The 19281-nt window shown below is 35.6% G+C and overlaps 3 protein-coding genes and 1 pseudogene across 6 annotated transcripts; 2 read left to right on the forward strand and 2 right to left on the reverse strand.

The window, feature by feature from the left end:
• Nucleotides 1-72: 72 nt before the first annotated feature.
• LOC118647964 lies at nt 73-2296 on the reverse strand. 2 transcript variants are annotated; one of them, XM_036294103.1, is made up of 3 exons: nt 1785-2295; nt 914-1564; nt 96-737 (listed from the first exon to the last, which is right to left on the reverse strand). In XM_036294103.1, exons 1-3 carry the CDS (start codon nt 1989-1991, stop codon nt 612-614), a joined length of 984 nt encoding a protein of 327 aa, XP_036149996.1. In that variant the 5' UTR covers nt 1992-2295; the 3' UTR covers nt 96-611. The 2 variants fall into 2 exon arrangements, with proteins under 2 accessions (XP_036149995.1, XP_036149996.1); XM_036294102.1 differs by having other exon boundaries at nt 73-1564; nt 1785-2296.
• Nucleotides 2297-2390: 94 nt separating this feature from the next.
• Nucleotides 2391-6649, forward strand: LOC118647965 (E3 ubiquitin-protein ligase TRIM23-like). 3 transcript variants are annotated; one of them, XM_036294105.1, is made up of 8 exons: nt 2391-2603; nt 3182-3378; nt 3702-4268; nt 4344-4452; nt 4639-5012; nt 5334-5702; nt 5775-5925; nt 6299-6649. In XM_036294105.1, exons 2-8 carry the CDS (start codon nt 3310-3312, stop codon nt 6325-6327), a joined length of 1668 nt encoding a protein of 555 aa, XP_036149998.1. In that variant the 5' UTR covers nt 2391-2603; nt 3182-3309; the 3' UTR covers nt 6328-6649. The 3 variants fall into 3 exon arrangements, 2 of the variants coding, with proteins under 2 accessions (XP_036149998.1, XP_036149997.1); XM_036294104.1 differs by having other exon boundaries at nt 2391-3378; XR_004965108.1 differs by having other exon boundaries at nt 2397-3378; nt 5775-6040.
• On the reverse strand, nt 6640-11713 carry LOC105830557 (calreticulin). The gene is made up of 8 exons (XM_028193874.2): nt 11532-11713; nt 9600-9704; nt 9302-9505; nt 8777-8928; nt 8265-8531; nt 7952-8188; nt 7659-7802; nt 6640-7430 (listed from the first exon to the last, which is right to left on the reverse strand). The coding sequence occupies exons 1-8, from the start codon at nt 11614-11616 to the stop codon at nt 7413-7415; spliced, it is 1212 nt and encodes a 403-aa protein (XP_028049675.1). The 5' UTR covers nt 11617-11713; the 3' UTR covers nt 6640-7412.
• Nucleotides 11714-12372: 659 nt separating this feature from the next.
• Nucleotides 12373-19246, forward strand: LOC118644194 (annotated as a pseudogene).
• Nucleotides 19247-19281: the final 35 nt, after the last annotated feature.

Raw genomic sequence — 19281 nt, forward strand, 5'->3', positions numbered from 1 at the left:
TTATTTGTTATAAGATTATACATGTATTAATACTTTAATATGTAATACAAAAAATACAATCTTTTAGCAAAATTCTTTGACAAAATTTTTTAATATTTTTTTATTGTGCAATTATGGGCGTTTGCAAATTTATTAAAGCTGCTACAATTAATACAATTTCATCAATAATGTCCAACGTTTGATAAGGAATTCCTGCATGAGGCGTAAGAAACTCGAAATCTCTCAATCTTCCAATCACTCGTTCTATATGAATTCGTAAACTTGCTATACGTCTTGTTTCTATAACTTCAGATTTTGTTAGATTTGTGTTACTTGAAACACTAGATGGCCTGATAAGTGTGCATCCTTTTTTCTGTAATAGACATTCTATATGTTTAAAGCCCCGATCTGCCATAATTTTACAGTTAGGTGGAAGTACATTTAAATATTGGCTTTTTTCGACTATTGTAGCATCTGTAGTTCTTCCTCCGAAACCTTCTGATATAAAGTTAATCGTTCCATCAGGTGTAGCTGAGATTAAATACTTGATTGTATTACATTTTTTATATTCGGACCATGTGAGTGCTTGATATAATGGATTACTTGGTTTTTGAATTTCAATTTCAAAACAATCAATTATTGACTGTACATTGTTGTATCTTGCACGAAAAGGAAGAGGTAAAGATGCTTTTATACTTTTTTGAGAAGGCCAAAATATAAACTTTTTCAAATAATGTGCCAAAATAGGGATGGTTTTTCTGAAAATAGTATTTGCATTGCTAGGACTTTTTCCATATTCGTCACCCAAAATTATAAAAGAATGATTAAGTTTAATTTTTTCTAAAGTTAAATAAATATCATCCAACTTTATATCAGCTTCATCTGCAAGCAATTTTAAAATAAATAATGCATTATTTTGCATACCAATATATACCTTAGGCTTATTCAAAATACGTGATTTTCGCATTGTTAATGTTTGTTCTTGTATATCTTTTTTGCTTTGTTTTAAAGCTTCTTCACTTATCTCATCAGAATAAGGTAAATATTCGTCACAATCTTCCAGTGTATCATTTAAATCTTTTGTAGTACTTGCAGTTATACTTGTTGATGTTGAAGATTTTAAATTATCTTGTAGTTTATTGCTTTTAATAGGAGAACAAGCTGCATCTTTTACTTCTCGCGTTGTAGATGTGGGCATAATATTACAATACGTATGAACACTGCGATAAAGAGGTCTCCTAGATACTTGAATGCCTTTATGTTTTACTATAGATTCTGTTTCTTTTAAATTCAATGTGTCATTTAATATTAAATTGTTAAATTCAGTTGTTGGAAAATCAATGTCTGTTGAATTATTTTGAGATTCTTGAGAAACAGATCTTTTATCAATTTCTTCTTTATTTAATTCCTGTAAAATACATTGTTGTCTGAGCTTTTTAACTGCTGATCTTACTGGTGTCGAAGATGATGCTCGTTTTCTATCTGTCTGACAATCAAAAAATCGAGGAAGTACTCCTTTTTTAAGGAGTATTGCTGCATTTTGATCGAGTTTAACTCGCATATAATTTTCTAAATCTTGTTGCAACTGAAACAATTAATATTAAATTAATGTTATTTAATTTTGTATAAAAAATAATGTAAACATATATATTACATAAACTCTGTAAATTTTGCCATAAATTTAAATATTTATAAATCATATTTTAGGTTAGCTTAGGTTAGGTAATGTTATTTATGTAAAAATAAAACTACAGAAATTAAATTAATACTTAAAAGATCCATTATATAATAATTATAATACTTACATCAAAATGATCTTCGCAACAATAAAAAGGCGCAATCAATGATGTTTTATTGGGATCACGTCGAACTTGTATTATCCATTTTTTTCGCATTTTCCCTTTTGGGACACACACGAATATTTTACAAGGATTTTTTATTGTCGTACTTAAACATCCTGGCACAAAACAGTACTTATAAATACCTTTTCGTTTTATTGTACTTTCTGTCATTACAACTGTTTATGTTAAACTATGGCTACATTCGCGGAGCATGCTACCAACGTTATCGCGTTATTTTATTCCTGTTTTACGTCTAATGTGGTCTAATGACTGATACAGAATGACAGAATAATGCTAGTAGTGAGCTCCCTGAACGCATCCTATATACATCATGTATAGTGACGTCATGAACCAATGGCGGGCATTCTGGCGCTTTTCAAACTCTTCTTATTTTTAAGTTCATTTTGCATTGTCATAATAATTCTATTACAAATATTTATATTTTTTATAATATTCTTAGAACTTATAATGTTATTTAAAATAATAAAAAAATTTTCAAAAATGACTCTATTGCAGTAAATAACAAAGACAGATGGTATGTTCGCGTCGGGGCGCCCCGACATGCTCCTACCAAAGAGGAACCTTCTTCTTCTTCTTCTTCTTCTTCTTATCGCCCAATGGATTTCTGCCCTTCTTGGAGCAAAGTACCACGCTTTATATAACCAGTGGGGCTACAGTCGTGGGGGAATGACTGCGCCCTTATTGTCTGCCTTACAATGTTGATTCTTTCTCCTTTTCCTCGCTTATTTCTCATGCGGTGACTGCATTAATTATCTCCAACTAGTAAGGACAATCCTTTGGCTTTTGAACTCGATAAGATTGATAATTATCATAATTATATAAAACAAATTACATTTAAAAGTTAGAGATATCATTCATTATAACTTAATTCCACTATCCATTATAAACCCAACCATTGCCTTAGCAATCTGTTTATTTAGATTTATTATCAGATACTCTACCGTAAACGGAGCGTAAAGTTTTAATTCAAACAACTTATTATTACAAAGGTCATTTCTTTTCTGTGACAAATTAGGGCATGTCGAAAATATATGATTAATATCCTGCAACTGACATCCACACTCACAATCCGGTGAATCTATTAAGCCAAACTTAAATCTTGTTGCGTTGGTATAGGGATATCCAGTAACCAGTCTAGAAAGAATACAAGAAAAAATTCTTGGAAAATTATACTTAGATACATGTCTAATATTCAACTCAGAGAAATTGTTCATAAAATAACTGCCAGTATTAATATTTATTCGATCAAAAAAGTCCTTATCGGCCTGTTTATAATTGCGCACACATACGGTGCCGCTCTGCGCCATTCCGTTAATTCCGTGCCCTTTAATGATTTAAAGCTGCTTTCACGCGCAGAGCCGAGTTTACTGTTTGAAGTTAACCTCCAACGACAATCTTTTCGCGCTCCAATCGCGTAAACTGCGTTCGGATTTTCGAACGAAAGACGAAACGTCGCGATATCTTCGCAATGGACGAGGACACGGATCAACTGAGCAAATACATGAAGCATTCGCTGAAAACGGCACCGAAATCAAACGTAAGAAGCGGTTTATAGATTTGGAAATGATAACTCGTCAAAAAGTGACTTCGATCAAATTCAGATCAATTTGTCGACCAATATCCGTAGTATTTTGTCAAGATGGATCAAATTATTAATTTTCTTATCAATTGAAAAGTTGTGAAAGTTTAGACGACTAATTATGTTAGAAATTTTGTTTTACGTTAGGTTACGTATTTCTGTGAGTTGAATTCATCAACAGTCAAGTTAATCAGAGTTTGATCACAGTTATCCAGTTATTCTGTTTTTTTTTTAAATATTGTATTTAGTTACATTTATAAAATGCGTATAAATATTTGCAGGTGCTGGAGTGTCGAGTTTGCGAGGAGGTTTTTACAGTGGATGGGTTGAAGGTACCACGTTTGTTGCATTGTGGACACACGGTATGTCACTCATGTCTGCTGCGATTGAGAACTTGCATGTCGGAGCAGCAGTTTTTGCTGTGTCCCTTCGATCGACAGCCCACTGCCATAGGTCTCCACGAGAATAGCGTTTACAGTCTGAAGAAGAACTTTGCGCTCATCGAGCTGCTTGAGCGGTTGGAGCAATCCAACAGCCAGAAGACGCTGGTGCTGGAACGCGAGAGACTTCAGTCAAATCTATCATGCGACGAGGATGAGACGCATACCGCAGTTCTCTATTGCACTGTCTGTGCCACGCATTTATGTGAGGCATGTGACACCGCCACACACTCATCTAAGACATTGGGCAAACACAGACGCGTGCCTCTGTCGGAAAAACCACGCGAGAAGCCTCGCTGTCCGATACACACGGCGCACGTAGCTGAGTTCACGTGCACTCAAGAAGGTTGTCACAATTCTTTAATGTGCTACTTGTGTAAAGAGTATGGCAAGCACAGTACACACAAGGTAACATTAATTTATAATCTCTTTTGCTAGCTGATACGTTTTTGTCAATGTCTTACCTACGTTTAAAATTATTAGCCAGCATTAGTCGAGGAGGAAGCGGAGAATATCAGGAAAACCATTATCGCGGCATTGCAAAAGATGACACAGTTTATGGAAAGCATGAGAGATACTGCACACAAGATAGGTATTTCTCATTTTCTGTTTTTTCTCTAAAATTATATCTAATTTTTACGATTTAGGAAAAAAACAAATGTAATCAAAATAACTTAATTAATAAAAATTATTTTCAACTTCTAAATATTTTTATACAACTTTCCAATTCATATTTTATCATTTTATTTTTTCTCAATTTATATTCTTATATCTTCAGAAATAGTAATCGAAGAATTGGAAGGCTGGGCAATCGAAGACGCGAGAAGGAGGGTACGGTATCATTTTGAGGAATTACGTGCTGTTTTGGCTGAACAAGAAAAAACAGCAATGACGTACATCGAGACAGAGACTCGTGGTAGACTTTGCGCATTGAGACAACAACAAAAGGATCTCACGACCACGAGATCACAAGTGGCTGGGATATGTATCCAATGCGAAAGCATACTCGATTCCGAAGATTGGAAATTGCTGAGCAGCTCAGAGAAGGTCAAGGAAGTGCTGGCGACACTGGAGCAACAGCAGCAGCATTATGCGCAATTAGGACCGGATTTTCTCAGTCCCGAGTCCTCCATTCCCATTATATTTAGCAGGGTTCGTAAATAATTTTCCATTTTGGTGGAATGAATGATATATAATTTATTTTGATTGTTTTTTTTTCTTTTTTTTTAAAGGAAAACTCTTATTTTGAGTAATATGATTTACAAGGCAATATTAGAAAATAATTATGGTAAATTTACATATATTAATCTTGATTTTTAAAGTATTTGAAATTCTTTTAATTTTTTCAATGGAAATCTAGAGAGCAAAATATTAAATTATGCGATTTGCTTTAACATCTTATCTTTTTTTAATTAACAAATTAAATCTAAAATTAATAAATTAGTTCCATTTTAATGCTTTATTTTATGACAGGATAACAGGATACACATTGGAACAAAGATTGACATGCGTGTAGTAATCCTGGGATTAGATGGGGTGGGAAAAACAAGCATTTTATCTGCCATGCGAGGCGTTACGTTATCAAATCCACCAATTCCTACTATTGGTTTCAACGTCGAAAGCTTGGAATACATGAATCTCGTATTTACTCTCTGGGATGTTAGTGGTCATAAAAAGTTCAGGCCACTGTGGAAACATTATTATCATAATACACAAGCCATTATTTTTGTGGTCGACGCTAGCGATAGGTCTCGCTTCGAAGAGGCACGAAAAGAATTATCAAAAATACTTTATGAACAAGAATTAAAGGATGATCTACTTTTAATCTATGCTAATAAACAGGTAAATGTAATGTTTTCACATTTTTATTGTAAAATATTTGCATAAGTCCTAAGTAAACACTTTTTTTTTTAGGACGTTTCTGGTTGTGCTAGTGTAGAGGAACTGGTTGATATATTTGGTTTGCATAAACTTTGTTGTGCGAGAATTTGGCACATTCAAAGCTCATCAGTAGTTACCAATGCCAGCGGTGTGTTGCAAGGTCTCGACTGGCTTTCGACTCAATGTGTGTAGAACTCTCTTTTATAAAATTATTTATATATAGAAAAAGCCGAGAAGATACGTTTCATGCTAATTGGCTTTCTCGCGAGGACGGTATGAAGCAGACTGAAATTAAATAGGTAGATAGAAATCTTGCAATATAAGTATTTGTATGTATAGTCGACGTCGAAAATAATTTATTTTTTAATTAATCCCATATATCCCAATTCTCTATCGGATATGTACCCGGAGAATTACATTAAAAAATAGTATTTCAAACATTTTGACGTCGATCGTATCTTAGTTATCGTCTTACTGTTATTTATAATATAAATCATTTTTATTCGCTCTGTGAGCGATATGTCTACGTAAATGATGAATTTATTATATCACTACAGCTCTGTTAGTTCGTCAATCTACGAGATAAATCTGTTCTATTAAGTCACGCTATACCAAAAAAAATTCGTAAGTCACAAGATAGTTGTTTCGAAGAAAAATGATGTTTATTTTCCGATATAAAAATGGAGTTACAAGATTAATTATATTCGAACATGATATAATAAAATAGCGTGTATATGCATGTATGTACATATACAGTGGTAATTGGAAGCAATTTGCACAATCGATTCGTACATATTATTACTACTAAATGATGAAAATGGATCAGCAACAGGATTGGGTTTTCGCATTCGATCGAGGTGAGCGCTTGAGGCGCCACGAAAATAAACGCCTGAGCACATCTAGAAAAAGTCTTATTTATTTTATTACACGGTTATTGGACTGCCTCTGATACATAATCATACCAATTATTATCATTCAGTCACATTTGCACACATCTATCATTCTTACGTTTTTTTCGTTCTTATAAGTGGAGCGAGTTTTCTCTTTTTTTGAATCATGCGTACATTGTACGGAAATTGAAGTAATGTATATATTATATATAATATCGAGTTATTTAAATTACATTTCAATTTACTTTTTAATGTATATAAAAACACTTGACAAACAAAAACGGAACAACTTAGAGTCTTTTGTGGAGCTGCGTCGATGGTAGACACGGGATAGACGACTCTCTTCTCGTTTTCCTCTTCTCTACACTTCTTTTTTTCTTTTTTCTATTTTTTTATCCGTTCTTTCGTATTCCATAGCACACACTTCGCAAAAATGTCGATCACTTGATCTCTAAGCATGTAATACTTTAGGATAATAAACTCACTCGAAAGTTTCTGGGCGATTAAGAATGTTTTAGGCGCTGTGGTACCAAGGCCAAAAACACTAGCGAAACGTTGAAAAAACCGGCGAAATTTGGTTTAGAAGCTTAAAACAAAATTTAATGTAATGTTCTCGTGGACAAGGCAGCGGATGACGTAATCGACGTATTATCCTGCTCTTTTACTATTTGTGTCTTTAGATTACAATTTTGTGCCTGTAGGAGGATTCAGTGTATGTCGCGACCATGTAGCTCTTGGAATACAGTCTGTGTGTTTACGTCCACACGCGACACACATTTATTTACAATTCGTCATGATTCTGTAAAAAAAAGAAACAAAACCGTTAATATCATTGAGGCGTACAAAAATTGAAAGGATCTATTAGAAGTGTTTATATTCAGAAACGAGGAATTCCAATTGTTTTCTCGTCAGATATCAAAAGATATCGGAAATATATGAACATCATACGCAGATGTAATTGTAAAATCTTATTAAAGTAAGACGTCATAGATTCACAGAGTCATAGATATATATAGTCGACACTTACTTCGGTATCTGGTTGAGTCTGTTCTTCTTCGTCCACGTCTTCGTCGTCCTCATCATCCTTATTATCTTCGTTTTCCTTAGCCTCCGCATCTCTTCGTTTCCTCTCCTCCTCATCCTGCGCCTCCTTCATCTTCTTCTCACCTTCCTACAATTTGCAGAATAAGCAAAATATCTTTACATATAGTTTATTCTTTAAAATTTATTAAATCTATAATGTGTTATAGAACAATGTCATGAGTTATATATCAGTAAGTAAATGAAAAAAGAAAAAAACTACGATGAGTGAGTGCTTACAAAGGTGGGTTTCCAGACATCTTCTCCAAATTTGCGTGCAAGTTCTGAATCGTCGGTAATCAGAACGTTATCGAAAATGGTACCGGATTTAACTTGCCACAGATCAAAACCGATAGCGCAGATCTCATCGCGCTTGTACAACTCAGGATCGGGCGTGTATTCGGGGTTATCGATCTCAGGATGGATCCATGGTCCTTTGTAATTGGGATTGTCGATTTGTTTCGGTTTCCATTCGCCCTGAGAATTTGCATAATTTTAAAAGCTATGATAAACAAACTGATAAATTTATAAATGTTCGTTTCAGTATACGAACCTTATAATCGGGATTGTCAATCATAGGCGCTTCCCATTCGCCGTCCATCTCGTCATCCCAATCCTCGGGTTTAACCGCTTCAGGATCGGGAATATGCTCAGGCTTGTCCCAATCCTCAGGTTTCTTATCATTGGGATCGTCGATGCTGGGTTTGTCGTCCCAATCTGCGGGCTTGCTCTGAGATGGATCTTTAATTTTTTTTGGAGGTAAGAAGCTCCAATCTGCTTCCAACTCGCCGGATTCAACTTCCTCATTATCAATAAGCACCTAAAAATATTTTTGTTGAAGAACCGAATCGAATAAAATTTCATTAAGTGCAATATTATTGGTGTAACATGTTGATCTTGATTGAAAATATTTAATGAGCGATATCACTAAAATTAACAAACAAGATAATCATTGCTTTACGAGATCCTGTAGCACCTATCCTCCACGGCAATTAGTGAAGACATGTGACTCTAGGCTCGATCACATTTATAATAATTATAATTTTATATGTGACATATATTTACCTTGTAGGTGTTATCAGGTTTGACAATTAAAGTGTACAAATGCGTGTAAATGTCATCCTTACAACGAATATCCTTATTGATTAGAAGATTCTTTCCTTTGTAACTAAAGATGACATGGACCTTTTTGGTTCCAGGTCCACAAATATCCGGTCCTGTATAAAGATAAATATATTGTAGAATTGAAATTGCTAACTAATAATAGAAAGAGGATAAGTATAAATATATGTAATATATATTACATATATTTAATTGTTGTATCATTTCACATATAATCATTTCTAAATTAGCTCACGTCACTTTTATGCAAACAAACAAGATAATATGAGCTTTATCTAAGCTAATTAGTACATAATAAATGTATCTTTTCTGGTACCTGCAATATGTAATAATTATATCGCAGGGCATAATGAAAGAATATTTATTTCCGAGTTCCTGTAGCACTAATTATACATTGGTATGACCAGTGACTCTTAGGCTCGGGATCACTAACTTATTATCGTTAATAATTTTGATAAGACAACTTACCAAACATAATCTGATATGGGCTTTCACCATGCATATCTTTCTGATCGAGAGAACAGTCAAATACTTTAACATATCCACCACCACAGTCAATATTTTGTTCATGCTTCACAGTAAATTGAATAACAAGGGTCTTATCCTTATTACTAAATGGAGTAAATTTTCTACTGAGAGCATAAAACCTTGCGTCTTGTGATGTCTGGATACCTGATAAAAATTTGAATATAGAGAATTGTTATACATAAGTGATCTTTTCATTCCACAACAAATAATCTATGTCTTTCCTTTCTTTGATATATACCTTTATCATTATCTTCATCATTCCAGAATTTTCCATGGCTTAAAACAAATTTCCCGAATTCTTTGCCAGGATGTTCGGAATAGATCCAATTCTTTTCCCATGAATCTGAAATATCAACAGTTCTTTTGTGAAACAAATATATACATATAACAGTATATAACAATTGTTATATCTCATTAGTTATACATATACATTCAATTTATTAAAAATAGATATATTATTATATATATTTAATGTATGTTTTATTGTATGTCTCATTTATTAATAAGTCATGCGTAAAAAACTTTTATGTCATAACAATTATTAATTAAAAAAATTCTATTAAAAGTTTTATTTTGACAAAAATATTTTTATACGGGTTGTAAAATATTTTTCGATTTTCGTGTAAAACTAACAATTGTTTATATTTTCTAGAATTTCAATAATTGGAATAATAATAAATACAAAAAGTAGCAATGTTCACAGATAATTTCTACCACGAACAAGAGGATGAGGAACGATGTGAGGAACGAGAACCAGTTAAAAATTAAGAAGGCGACGATATAACTGTACCGGCAGTCGGGAAGCGCAAAGATATAACACTACTGTCTCTCGCCGGTGCATTTTAGCGATACTTCAACACGCAAGAGACAAGCTAATTGTCGCGCTTCTATTGTCACCGGTAAACATAAGGTATCTGTTTCCTTTGCATTTATTTTCTTCTCACTTCATCCACGTTTGCTCGCAAAAAATCAAGCTATAAGAAAGAGAACCAAAATCTATTATACTTCTCTTCATACTTTGAAACGAGACGGACTTAAAGAAAGACGAAGTGCGCGGCAGGAGGGATGATTCTCGCACGCTTATAGGACCCTGAATTTAACGGGATAATGTACGCACAGACGAGAAGATCCGTTCGCCGATTACTTTCCATAGTCAAAGTGAGGCAGACTCGGCGCGGAGGCTTCGCACGAGACAGAGATGGAGCGACAGGGAAAGAGAAAGACCGAAAAACGGAATGGAGGCGCAGGAAAACGGAAAGATACATGGTGACGCAAACGGACCTGTAGAGTTCGCTTTCGCCCGGTCATCGCCGAGCGTCTCGCCATGGATCAGAGATCGAACTCTCGGTTTCCGCGGAGCTTCGATCCGCCGCACATAATCGCACCATCCGATTCCGCCGGAGTTGAGCGCACAGATCGACGGATCGATCTGTGCGGCGTCATGTCGACGGCGGAGGTGGCGGCGGAGGTGGCGGTGGCGGTGGCGGCGGCGGCGGCGACGGCGACGGCGACGGCGACGGCGACAACGACAACGACAACAACGACAACGGCAGCGGCGGCGGCGACGACGACTGCCGCGCGAGAGAGAGAGACTACTTCCAACTGCGTGTCGTCCGCTCGGAGTTCAAAGCCTTGATGCTTCTCTCGCTCTCGTCCGTCTACTCCTTTCTCCCTCTTTCCGGTGCGCCAAGGCACATATGGCTGATGCGGCTTGAAATGCGGAAACACGACGTGTCACGATGCGGTCCTCAAAAATTTTCATCGCGTTAACTGTCGTAAAATATATGTACTTCGCGATCGGGCGAAATAAATATGGACAGGCCGCCGAACGACGTCGGCCGGTGACCGTTGAACAGAGCGCGGTAGGGCGTGCGGTTATCGAGGAGAGGCGCCGTCGTGTCGCGTCCACGTCCTCTTCTACGGCAGGAACGTTATCCTGCCATCGTCTTCATTTTCGCGTGATGTTCTCTTAGTCGGAAGATGTGGGAAAACGCACGCGGCGAATAAACGAGGGTGTGGTTCGCGACGGTCGAGAGATCGCTCCGAACTCTGTACTCCGATTCGCAACGGTCTTCGTGGCAAAGGGAGAAGTCGTCGTCGTCGTCACGGCCGCCACGGTTCTTCGCGACCGGGCCGAGCCGGGTCGGAAAAATTAATAGAGTTTACTCACCGTCGTTAAACTTCTCCTCCAAATACACCTCCGCTGTCGCCGCGGCGACTGCTAGGAGTACGACGAACGCGCAGGAGGATCGCATTTTCGGACGCCGATACGACGACGTGAGTCCGAGGAAACCGACGACGACGCAAAGGCACCTACCGCCACGACGAACTGGCCGATAATGCCCGTTCCGCGACGTGGTTGGTGAGTTTAGCGGCCGCCGAGGCAGACAGATGGAGGACGCCGATTGGTGGAGACGCGACGGCCAATCAGCGCCGACCACGCTTAACCAGCGATGCGGCGCCGCACCGTGGCATTTGTTGGCGTGCCGTTCGCTACGCCACGCCGCGCCACATGTACCTTTACGTCATATGCCGGACCGATTTATCGCAGCCCGCTTATCTGTTGTCGATATGGCAGTGCGACGTGCAGTCTTTAGAGTTTCAGACGAGTCATGGCCGCCGAATCTGAGCGGGAATAGCGGTGTAGCGAAAACCGTCGGTTGGCAGGATGTGCGCGCGTTTGAAACAATCTCGCGATGTATTCCCAGTAAAGGAATTAAGGAAAGTGATCTTTCTTTACGTTGGATATTTCGTGCGACATTTATACGTATGTACATACAATTGAGTATAAAGTTCGGTTGGCTCGTCAAAAGTGGGAGTTGATCGCCTTTCGTCCCTTTTCAAATTCGGCTTTTAATATTTTCGACTGATACAAAATCCAACAAAGCTTGAAACACACGCCATACTTTTATCAATAAATATATTTACATTCCTTGTAAAAGTACAACTAGACGATCGTTAATTATCAAAACTTAATTGACTCGCATCTCGAAAGCGCGATATAAAAAACTGTTCGTTATAAAATATGTATATCGATCTTTATGTACATACATTTCACATTTAATGAATCTAATGGCTAATATGGCCATCTCGATGGCCATCGACATCAAGCTTGATATATCAGGCTGTTTCCTTGGCAACGAGAAAACAAACTTGTCATGGCGAGAACAAATAGAATGACTTATCGTGACTCACTTCAAAATCAAGGCACTCTTCGCTCATTATTTCGCGAATAATTGAAATTTACAAGTGTTACAGTTACACACGCACAAGCAGTTAGCTAAATTTAGCGACTGACACTCGGATCTAAAAAAGGAAGGAAAATGCTCTCCTCAAAAGCTAATGCGGCGCTGGCACGTCTGAAGGAGATCGAGGAAAAATACAAGCTAAAGCGCAAGGAGCAGAAATGGAAAGAGGTAAACATTCCGAAAAAGAAAAGAAAAAAAAGTCAACGGAAATATTCCATAGTAAAATTATTTAAATTGTAATGCAGTTCAACTGCTAATTGTATATGATATATATATAATTTTTATTTTTACGTGTAACTTGTTCTCATCATTTAATCCTAATATTTTAAAGATATTTCGATTATAGTTACATTATTTTTCAATAAGTGGCAATGTTGCGACATTAACCTAATTTTGCAATTATAGGACGCAGACAGCTCAATAAGCAGCGTCTCGATAGTTTCCTTAGAGAATTTCTTGACAAAATCGAAGGAATCGCCGACGAAAGTTGCAAAACCCAAGCTTGATATAAAAATGCCGGACACTCGATTTGAGGGAGACACAGAGGAATCGAAACTTTCGTCGGGGAGTGAGAAAACGACGCCGAGCAAAACGAGTGTAAATTCTGCCAAAGATGCCACAGATGTCGACCTTGATGCCGCGATTCCATTAGATGATAAATCATCGCGTTCTGTAGGAAAGCAAGAAAGTCTTATCTCGGGCACAATGACGATTCTGGAGACCAGTTTGGTTGAAAGCGTGCTCGATGACTCGATGACTCCATCAAAATTACTCTCGTACTCGAAAACGTTGCAGCGAAACTCTTTCACGATCAGCGACAGATCTTCCGGCCACGAAGACAGAAGAAAAAATGGCCATGAGGTCCGCAGGAAGTAGAGAATCCGGCAAATCATCTGAAATCTCAAGGGGGAAAGCGCAATCTGACAATTCATCAATCGCGGAACAATTGAGATTTTCCAGAAAATCGAACGAGAAGATTTCCAGAATGCATCTCGACCAGAAAAAATGCGACCAGATTGAGGATAAAGCGACCATGGAAAAGTTGAAAGAGGAGGATTCTAAAATTCGAGACCACTCGAATGATATGGGATCTTCGCGCGACGATAGCATTGTCGAGGAGTCGATCGACACGATGGAGAATGGCAGTGAAATTATTTCGGAACTTTCCACGCCGAGAAAAACTCTACAGCTAAAATTGAAGATTACAAAGGCTCTAAAGATCTAACACATGAAAACATTTCCATAATAATTTCAAACAGCTCGAAAGGTCTAATGACTGAAAATGGGTATGTAAACGACACCTTCGAGGATATTTCCAGCTCAACAATTCGATCGCAGTGGGAGGAAATGATTAATGAAAAAAATGAAGTGGTTGATGGAGTGAAGTCTAGGGTGAAGAAAATCAATATTTCAGAATATGGGTCTTATCAGGACAATGCTAAGAAACACAGGTAATTTAATATATTAATATTAATATGTTAAATTAATATATTATTTCACAATTGTATTTTTCTAAAGAAATATATATTTTTTATAAATATATTTTAAATTTACGATTATACATTGAATTTTATTATTTTAATAATCTGAAAATAATAATTAATGTTTATTTATGAGATTTTAATAATTTTAATTTATTTCTAAGTTAAAATTAAAATTTAAATGTAAATGATGTAAATTTGCAAGTATAATTGATTCTCGAAACATTGTAACAGAGATAAGATAGTGTTTTAACTTAGCGATAAAAAAGATCAGATAGCTCAAGGCATACGCCGTGATCATTATCAGTGATTTATTATCACGAGCATAAAAAGCAAAGTGGCAAAGTGTTGATATACTTGAAACGATGAACTTTTATCAATTTAAAAATAATTTTGTGGAATACTTTATTCGATTGCAGAGACGGATCAATTATCGCACTTAATGTGACGCCAAAACTAAGTTTAATCAAGATTGATTCAGGATCATCGAACTACGTCAGTGAAAGCATCATCACGAATCTAAATGACGTGACTGTACATTCGATGAAATTGTGCCAATCTTTCGACTCAAGGAACCAAAAAAGACATTATCAGCATCGAAAGGCATTGTTTCGAAACGAGAATGTTTCAAACGGTAAAATGAATAAACTGTTATAAATAATTGGCAGGATCAGAATTGGAGTTGCTCCAACAAAATGTCAAAATATTAGGAAATCTATTTCAAAATATTATTTCACGAAACATTATATTTTCAATTTCTACAAATACAATATAATTTTACAAATAAAATATAATTTTTTTATGATTTGTAATCTTAAATATGCATTAAAATATGTAACTTTTTCTTACTTAAGAGCTTTTAAATATATTGCCGTGATGATGATAAAGTGATAATGCGATCGGTATGGCAAATCTTTCAGTCGTAAATTTCAATAAGAACACATCGGATTCTTCGGAGTCGTCGACCGACGACGTGACGAAGATGAATGAGAAAAAAAAAATCTTCAGGGATGACTACTGTCCGGCAAGAAAGCGGCCGGAATGAGTACGGGGGAGCATCGAACAGAGCGAGAGAACGTGCAGTGATAGATGTTACCGAATTGCCGGTAGCGAATGACAAGAACTGGATTGAGTCGGTAAAATCTAATTTGTCGTTAGAGGATAACGGGAAGAAAAGGCAAGAGGTTTCCGAAAAGAGCTTGAATCAAGAATTTCACAGGACGTCGAATATATACTGAGAAAATCGCACAAAAACCTGGCCAAGAAACACACAAACTCGAAAACCGCGACGGAAGTGTCGGAAAGCTCCTACGATAATAAAACCGTGTTCGAACTCCACAATGCACTGAAAACAAGAAAAGTGACGAGAAGAGAAGAAAACGAAAGTTGCCGTTGTTCGAAAGAAAAAAACAAAGTGGTATATATTCTATATTTTTTATTCATCTAATACCGCAGTAGCCTCTGTCTTTTTTGACATTAAATCTTTCTCTTCTTTTACATAATTGATGTTAGATTTCTGTAGAAACTATCCGAAATTATTTTCTATTATCCTAAATCTTCGAGATCATTTTCAGATTATTTCGCGATTACTAAATCCAGTTTGAGAATAATAATATATTAATACTTTATTATTTAAATCTCCATTTAACTTTTGCAACGTCGAAAAATTACGCAAAAGTTACATAACGTATTTTGGCAAGAAAAGTAGCTATTTCATGATTTCTAATAATGTTTTCAGTCTAATTATAATTGTCATAAACATAATACTAAGAGGAAGAAGAAAGGAGTGAGAACAACGAATTCAAAGTCAATCGAAACTCGCAATGGCAAGGAAAGTTGTAAGGAAGACAAAGCTTTGAACTTTAATGGGAAACAAACACGCGGACTTCAAAAGCGGATTGTCGAACTGAGATTGCAAGAAGAACGGGAAGACCTCCAAAAGTATCTACACAAATTGAAGGACTTAAGACTAGAATCGGGCTCTACTCGGAGCTATTTCAAACCTTTGGAATTCCCAAAGCTCGCAGAATTACGCAGCCTGGTAATTAACAAATTTAAGCAAAGATATCTTAATGTATTTTTATAATTAACATCTTTAATAATCTTTATAAATATTGATCGATAATTATCGATTATTATCACCTGCTTTTTAGTTTTGGCAAAAAATTTCCTTGTTTTATTTCTCGTGGATAAGTGTGTAGATTGACAATTATTATACCGTCTATGTATTTATCATTAATTAAGGATTCTTTTCTTTAATTACAAATTTTATTTTGTATATTTTTTCCTTTTTGATTCATTTCGCGATTTATGTCATTTTAATGAATACGCCCGAAGTGGTGAGTCGTGCTACGGCGAATGCGCAACAATTGCGACTCTAGCATTGAATAGAAGGAATCCGCATTGTATCGAAACAATGAGAACGTAGACCGATCGCGGTTGAGTCGTATGCCGAATGCATTAAATTCATTTCGCATTTAAATAGAGGCATTATGTACAAATGCATTCAAATGTATTCAAATATATTTCAAATATCAATATATTTTGAAATATATTTTACGCGTAGATATTTATCCTCGGTTTATTCACGCGTATATTGAAAGCATGGAATATCTTTTTTCAAACATTTTTTCAGACTTAAACAACTTGGAGTCGAAGCCGAACGATCAGTATCGTGAGAGAGTTTTGGCGATTAGGCGTTGGTTGAAAGATCAATATGTCTTGTATCGTGACTACTGTACTATGGCGCAAGCGATCAATGCCCACTACGTTCCCACAACGTTGGACGATGCCAAAAAGGTTGGGAGCTTTCTTTTCTGTTCGATGTCATTTGTCATCATATATAAGAACATTACTAAGCAACTTTGCTAGTTGCATAACGCAATAAGATGAGCTGCACAATGACAAATACAATGCTCAAGAATAAAGAATTATTGTTATATATTGAGAAAATGTTTACAATTGGAAATCATATATTGCCATTGTATTGAGGAAAAGTTTATTTCTTTATCAATTAAAGCTGAAATAGTATTATTTTTTATAAGTGTAGTAGCAATTATTTTTTTATTGCATTATATAACAAAAAATTGTACTACTATCAAGCTTTATTAAAAACATTATTATAAATGGAATGTCGTAGGACTTTATTAAAAAGTCTGTTTCATGAATGGGATAAACTTAGAACATTTATTACGTCGTCTCACGTCGTCTACGTCATAAATCGATGTTAACGTGTAAATAGCGTGATAAAAGCATTGCATATTCTTTGACGTAACGACATTTAAAACGAGTAGGTAATGACGTTTACGAGAAAGCTGCGTCACGACATTCTCTCAGGGCTTTTTGCATATCGATTTTACGTAATAAGATTATTAAAGGAAGAAGGGTCGGGAAAACTCTTTCACGAACCAAGGAAGCGTCTAGGCTGTGTATGTTAACCCGCAAATAGGTAGGCGAGAAAACATGTTATGACGATGAGGACAATGGGGACGCAATAAGGAACCGAACAAGGAAATGAAAGCTTAATAGCACGACGGATAACCAGGGACGCAAACTACCAAAACAGTTTTTCGCTTGTCTCTCGGATAAGCCTTTGGACAAAAGTTTCTCAAACGCGATAAATCTTTTTTGCAGACGATACGTGAGCTACGGAAAACGACGATTAAAACTAGGTGACGTCGATACATTCACCTGAAACGCATAGATGTCCTGCACGCGACTTGTTGAAGCTGTCTACGATCTAACGTTAGACTTGGATTCTTTGAAATAGTGAGTAATTTATTCTTTTTTTCATTAAATGATTAAAATCTTCGATAAACCCATTAAATTTTATCAACAAGTGAAAATATTATACACAATTTCTTTATTAAAAACATTCTATAATTCTTTCATTTTAAATTTAATTTTAAATTTTCCTATCTTTAAAATCCCGAATATTTAAACTACATTAAATATTTTTATTTTTTATACTGTAAATAGAAAGGATGTTAAACTTGTGCGTAATTATTTCGAATATAATGTGGAAAATCGTGTAACGCAAATTATATAATTAAACTTTTCCTAAGTTAACAATGAGCGTTAATTTTTCCATATTGTATCAGTCGCGAAATAAATGTGCATATTTAAAGAACACGTGCTATAGCTTTAATAACGTAATTTTACTTGAAATTGGAAAATTTTTTAATTAAACTTTTTGCACGATAGGATCTGTATCAGATAGCAGTTTTCTTAATGAAATCAAGACCGAGATTTCTCCTTTATGCAATTACTAAGTTGGCTGTGCAATATATTTGCGCTTCCGGTGTGTTGTGCGAGTGTGTTGTAAAACTTTGTGAAAATCATTCGCACATCACTCGTTCCTGCGCGAATTGCAGAATTAAATAAAATTGCGACGCGAGGAGATAAGAAAAGAGATATTAAAAGATAACGGGGATGATTCACATTCATAAATTTATTTACTTCTTGTTTATTTTTACATTACGAAGACTTGAGCTATGTAAGTAAATTTTGAGATAAATTACAAGGATGTATCACAGACGCTGCAAAGTAAATTGATATTGGAATTGTGTTAATATTTATATATTTTAAATAAACTATATACATATGAAAGTTATGTGAATGGTATTGTATTTTTATTTAATAACAAATTTGTTATTAAAAATTGCTTTTAAAAAATAATGATAAAAATATTATTTTTTAAAATAAGTATTTTAAATAATGAAAATGGTTTAGATAAAATTTAATTGAGATTCTTAGTTATTCTTTAAATAGATAAACAAATTTTGTTTATTTAAAACAACCAATGTCTGCATCGCAATAAAATTTTGCATAAAGTCATTTTGAATACTTATATTTTTTTTAACACAGATTTTTGTTAATATATTTTAAATTAGATTTCCATTAGAACACGTTGTTACTTCTTATTGATAATTTTTGATCCAGGTTCAAAATTGCAGCCAAATTCTTTGTATTACTTTTGAATGCAATATAAAACAATCCGTAATTTTTTTCAATTTGAAAATGTGCGTCATACAGTCTCAAATAAAGCACGTATTATTTTTACACAGGTGGACAGAGGATACTTTTGCTTCGGCGCTGTTATTGGGCGAACTTGACGCTGCGCGTGTCGTCCGTACGAAGGTGCGCGCGGGACTCCGTTACGGGCCGGCGCAGCGGGGCGGAGGTGCGACGC

The sequence above is a fragment of the Monomorium pharaonis genome, chromosome 11 (genome assembly GCF_013373865.1).
Source record: "Monomorium pharaonis isolate MP-MQ-018 chromosome 11, ASM1337386v2, whole genome shotgun sequence".
Taxonomy (NCBI): Eukaryota; Metazoa; Arthropoda; class Insecta; order Hymenoptera; family Formicidae; genus Monomorium; species Monomorium pharaonis.

What these genes read in the sequence shown, in the direction of transcription:
- LOC105830557 (XM_028193874.2), bottom strand. Translation starts at nt 11,616, where the DNA reads ATGCGATCCTCCTGCGCGTTCGTCGTACTCCTAGCAGTCGCCGCGGCG. An exon ending in TGATGAAGATAATGATAAAG is followed by an intron (nt 9,506 to 9,599) that starts GTATATATCAAA and finishes AATTTTTATCAG; the next exon opens with GTATCCAGACATCACAAGAC. An exon ending in CCCATATCAGATTATGTTTG is followed by an intron (nt 8,929 to 9,301) that starts GTAAGTTGTCTT and finishes ATCTTTATACAG; the next exon opens with GACCGGATATTTGTGGACCT.
- LOC118647965 (XM_036294104.1), top strand. Translation starts at nt 3,310, where the DNA reads ATGGACGAGGACACGGATCAACTGAGCAAATACATGAAGCATTCGCTG. An exon ending in GCAAGCACAGTACACACAAG is followed by an intron (nt 4,269 to 4,343) that starts GTAACATTAATT and finishes TAAAATTATTAG; the next exon opens with CCAGCATTAGTCGAGGAGGA. An exon ending in TTCCCATTATATTTAGCAGG is followed by an intron (nt 5,013 to 5,333) that starts GTTCGTAAATAA and finishes ATTTTATGACAG; the next exon opens with GATAACAGGATACACATTGG.
- LOC118647964 (XM_036294102.1), bottom strand. Translation starts at nt 1,991, where the DNA reads ATGACAGAAAGTACAATAAAACGAAAAGGTATTTATAAGTACTGTTTT. An exon ending in GTTGCGAAGATCATTTTGAT is followed by an intron (nt 1,565 to 1,784) that starts GTAAGTATTATA and finishes TAATTGTTTCAG; the next exon opens with TTGCAACAAGATTTAGAAAA.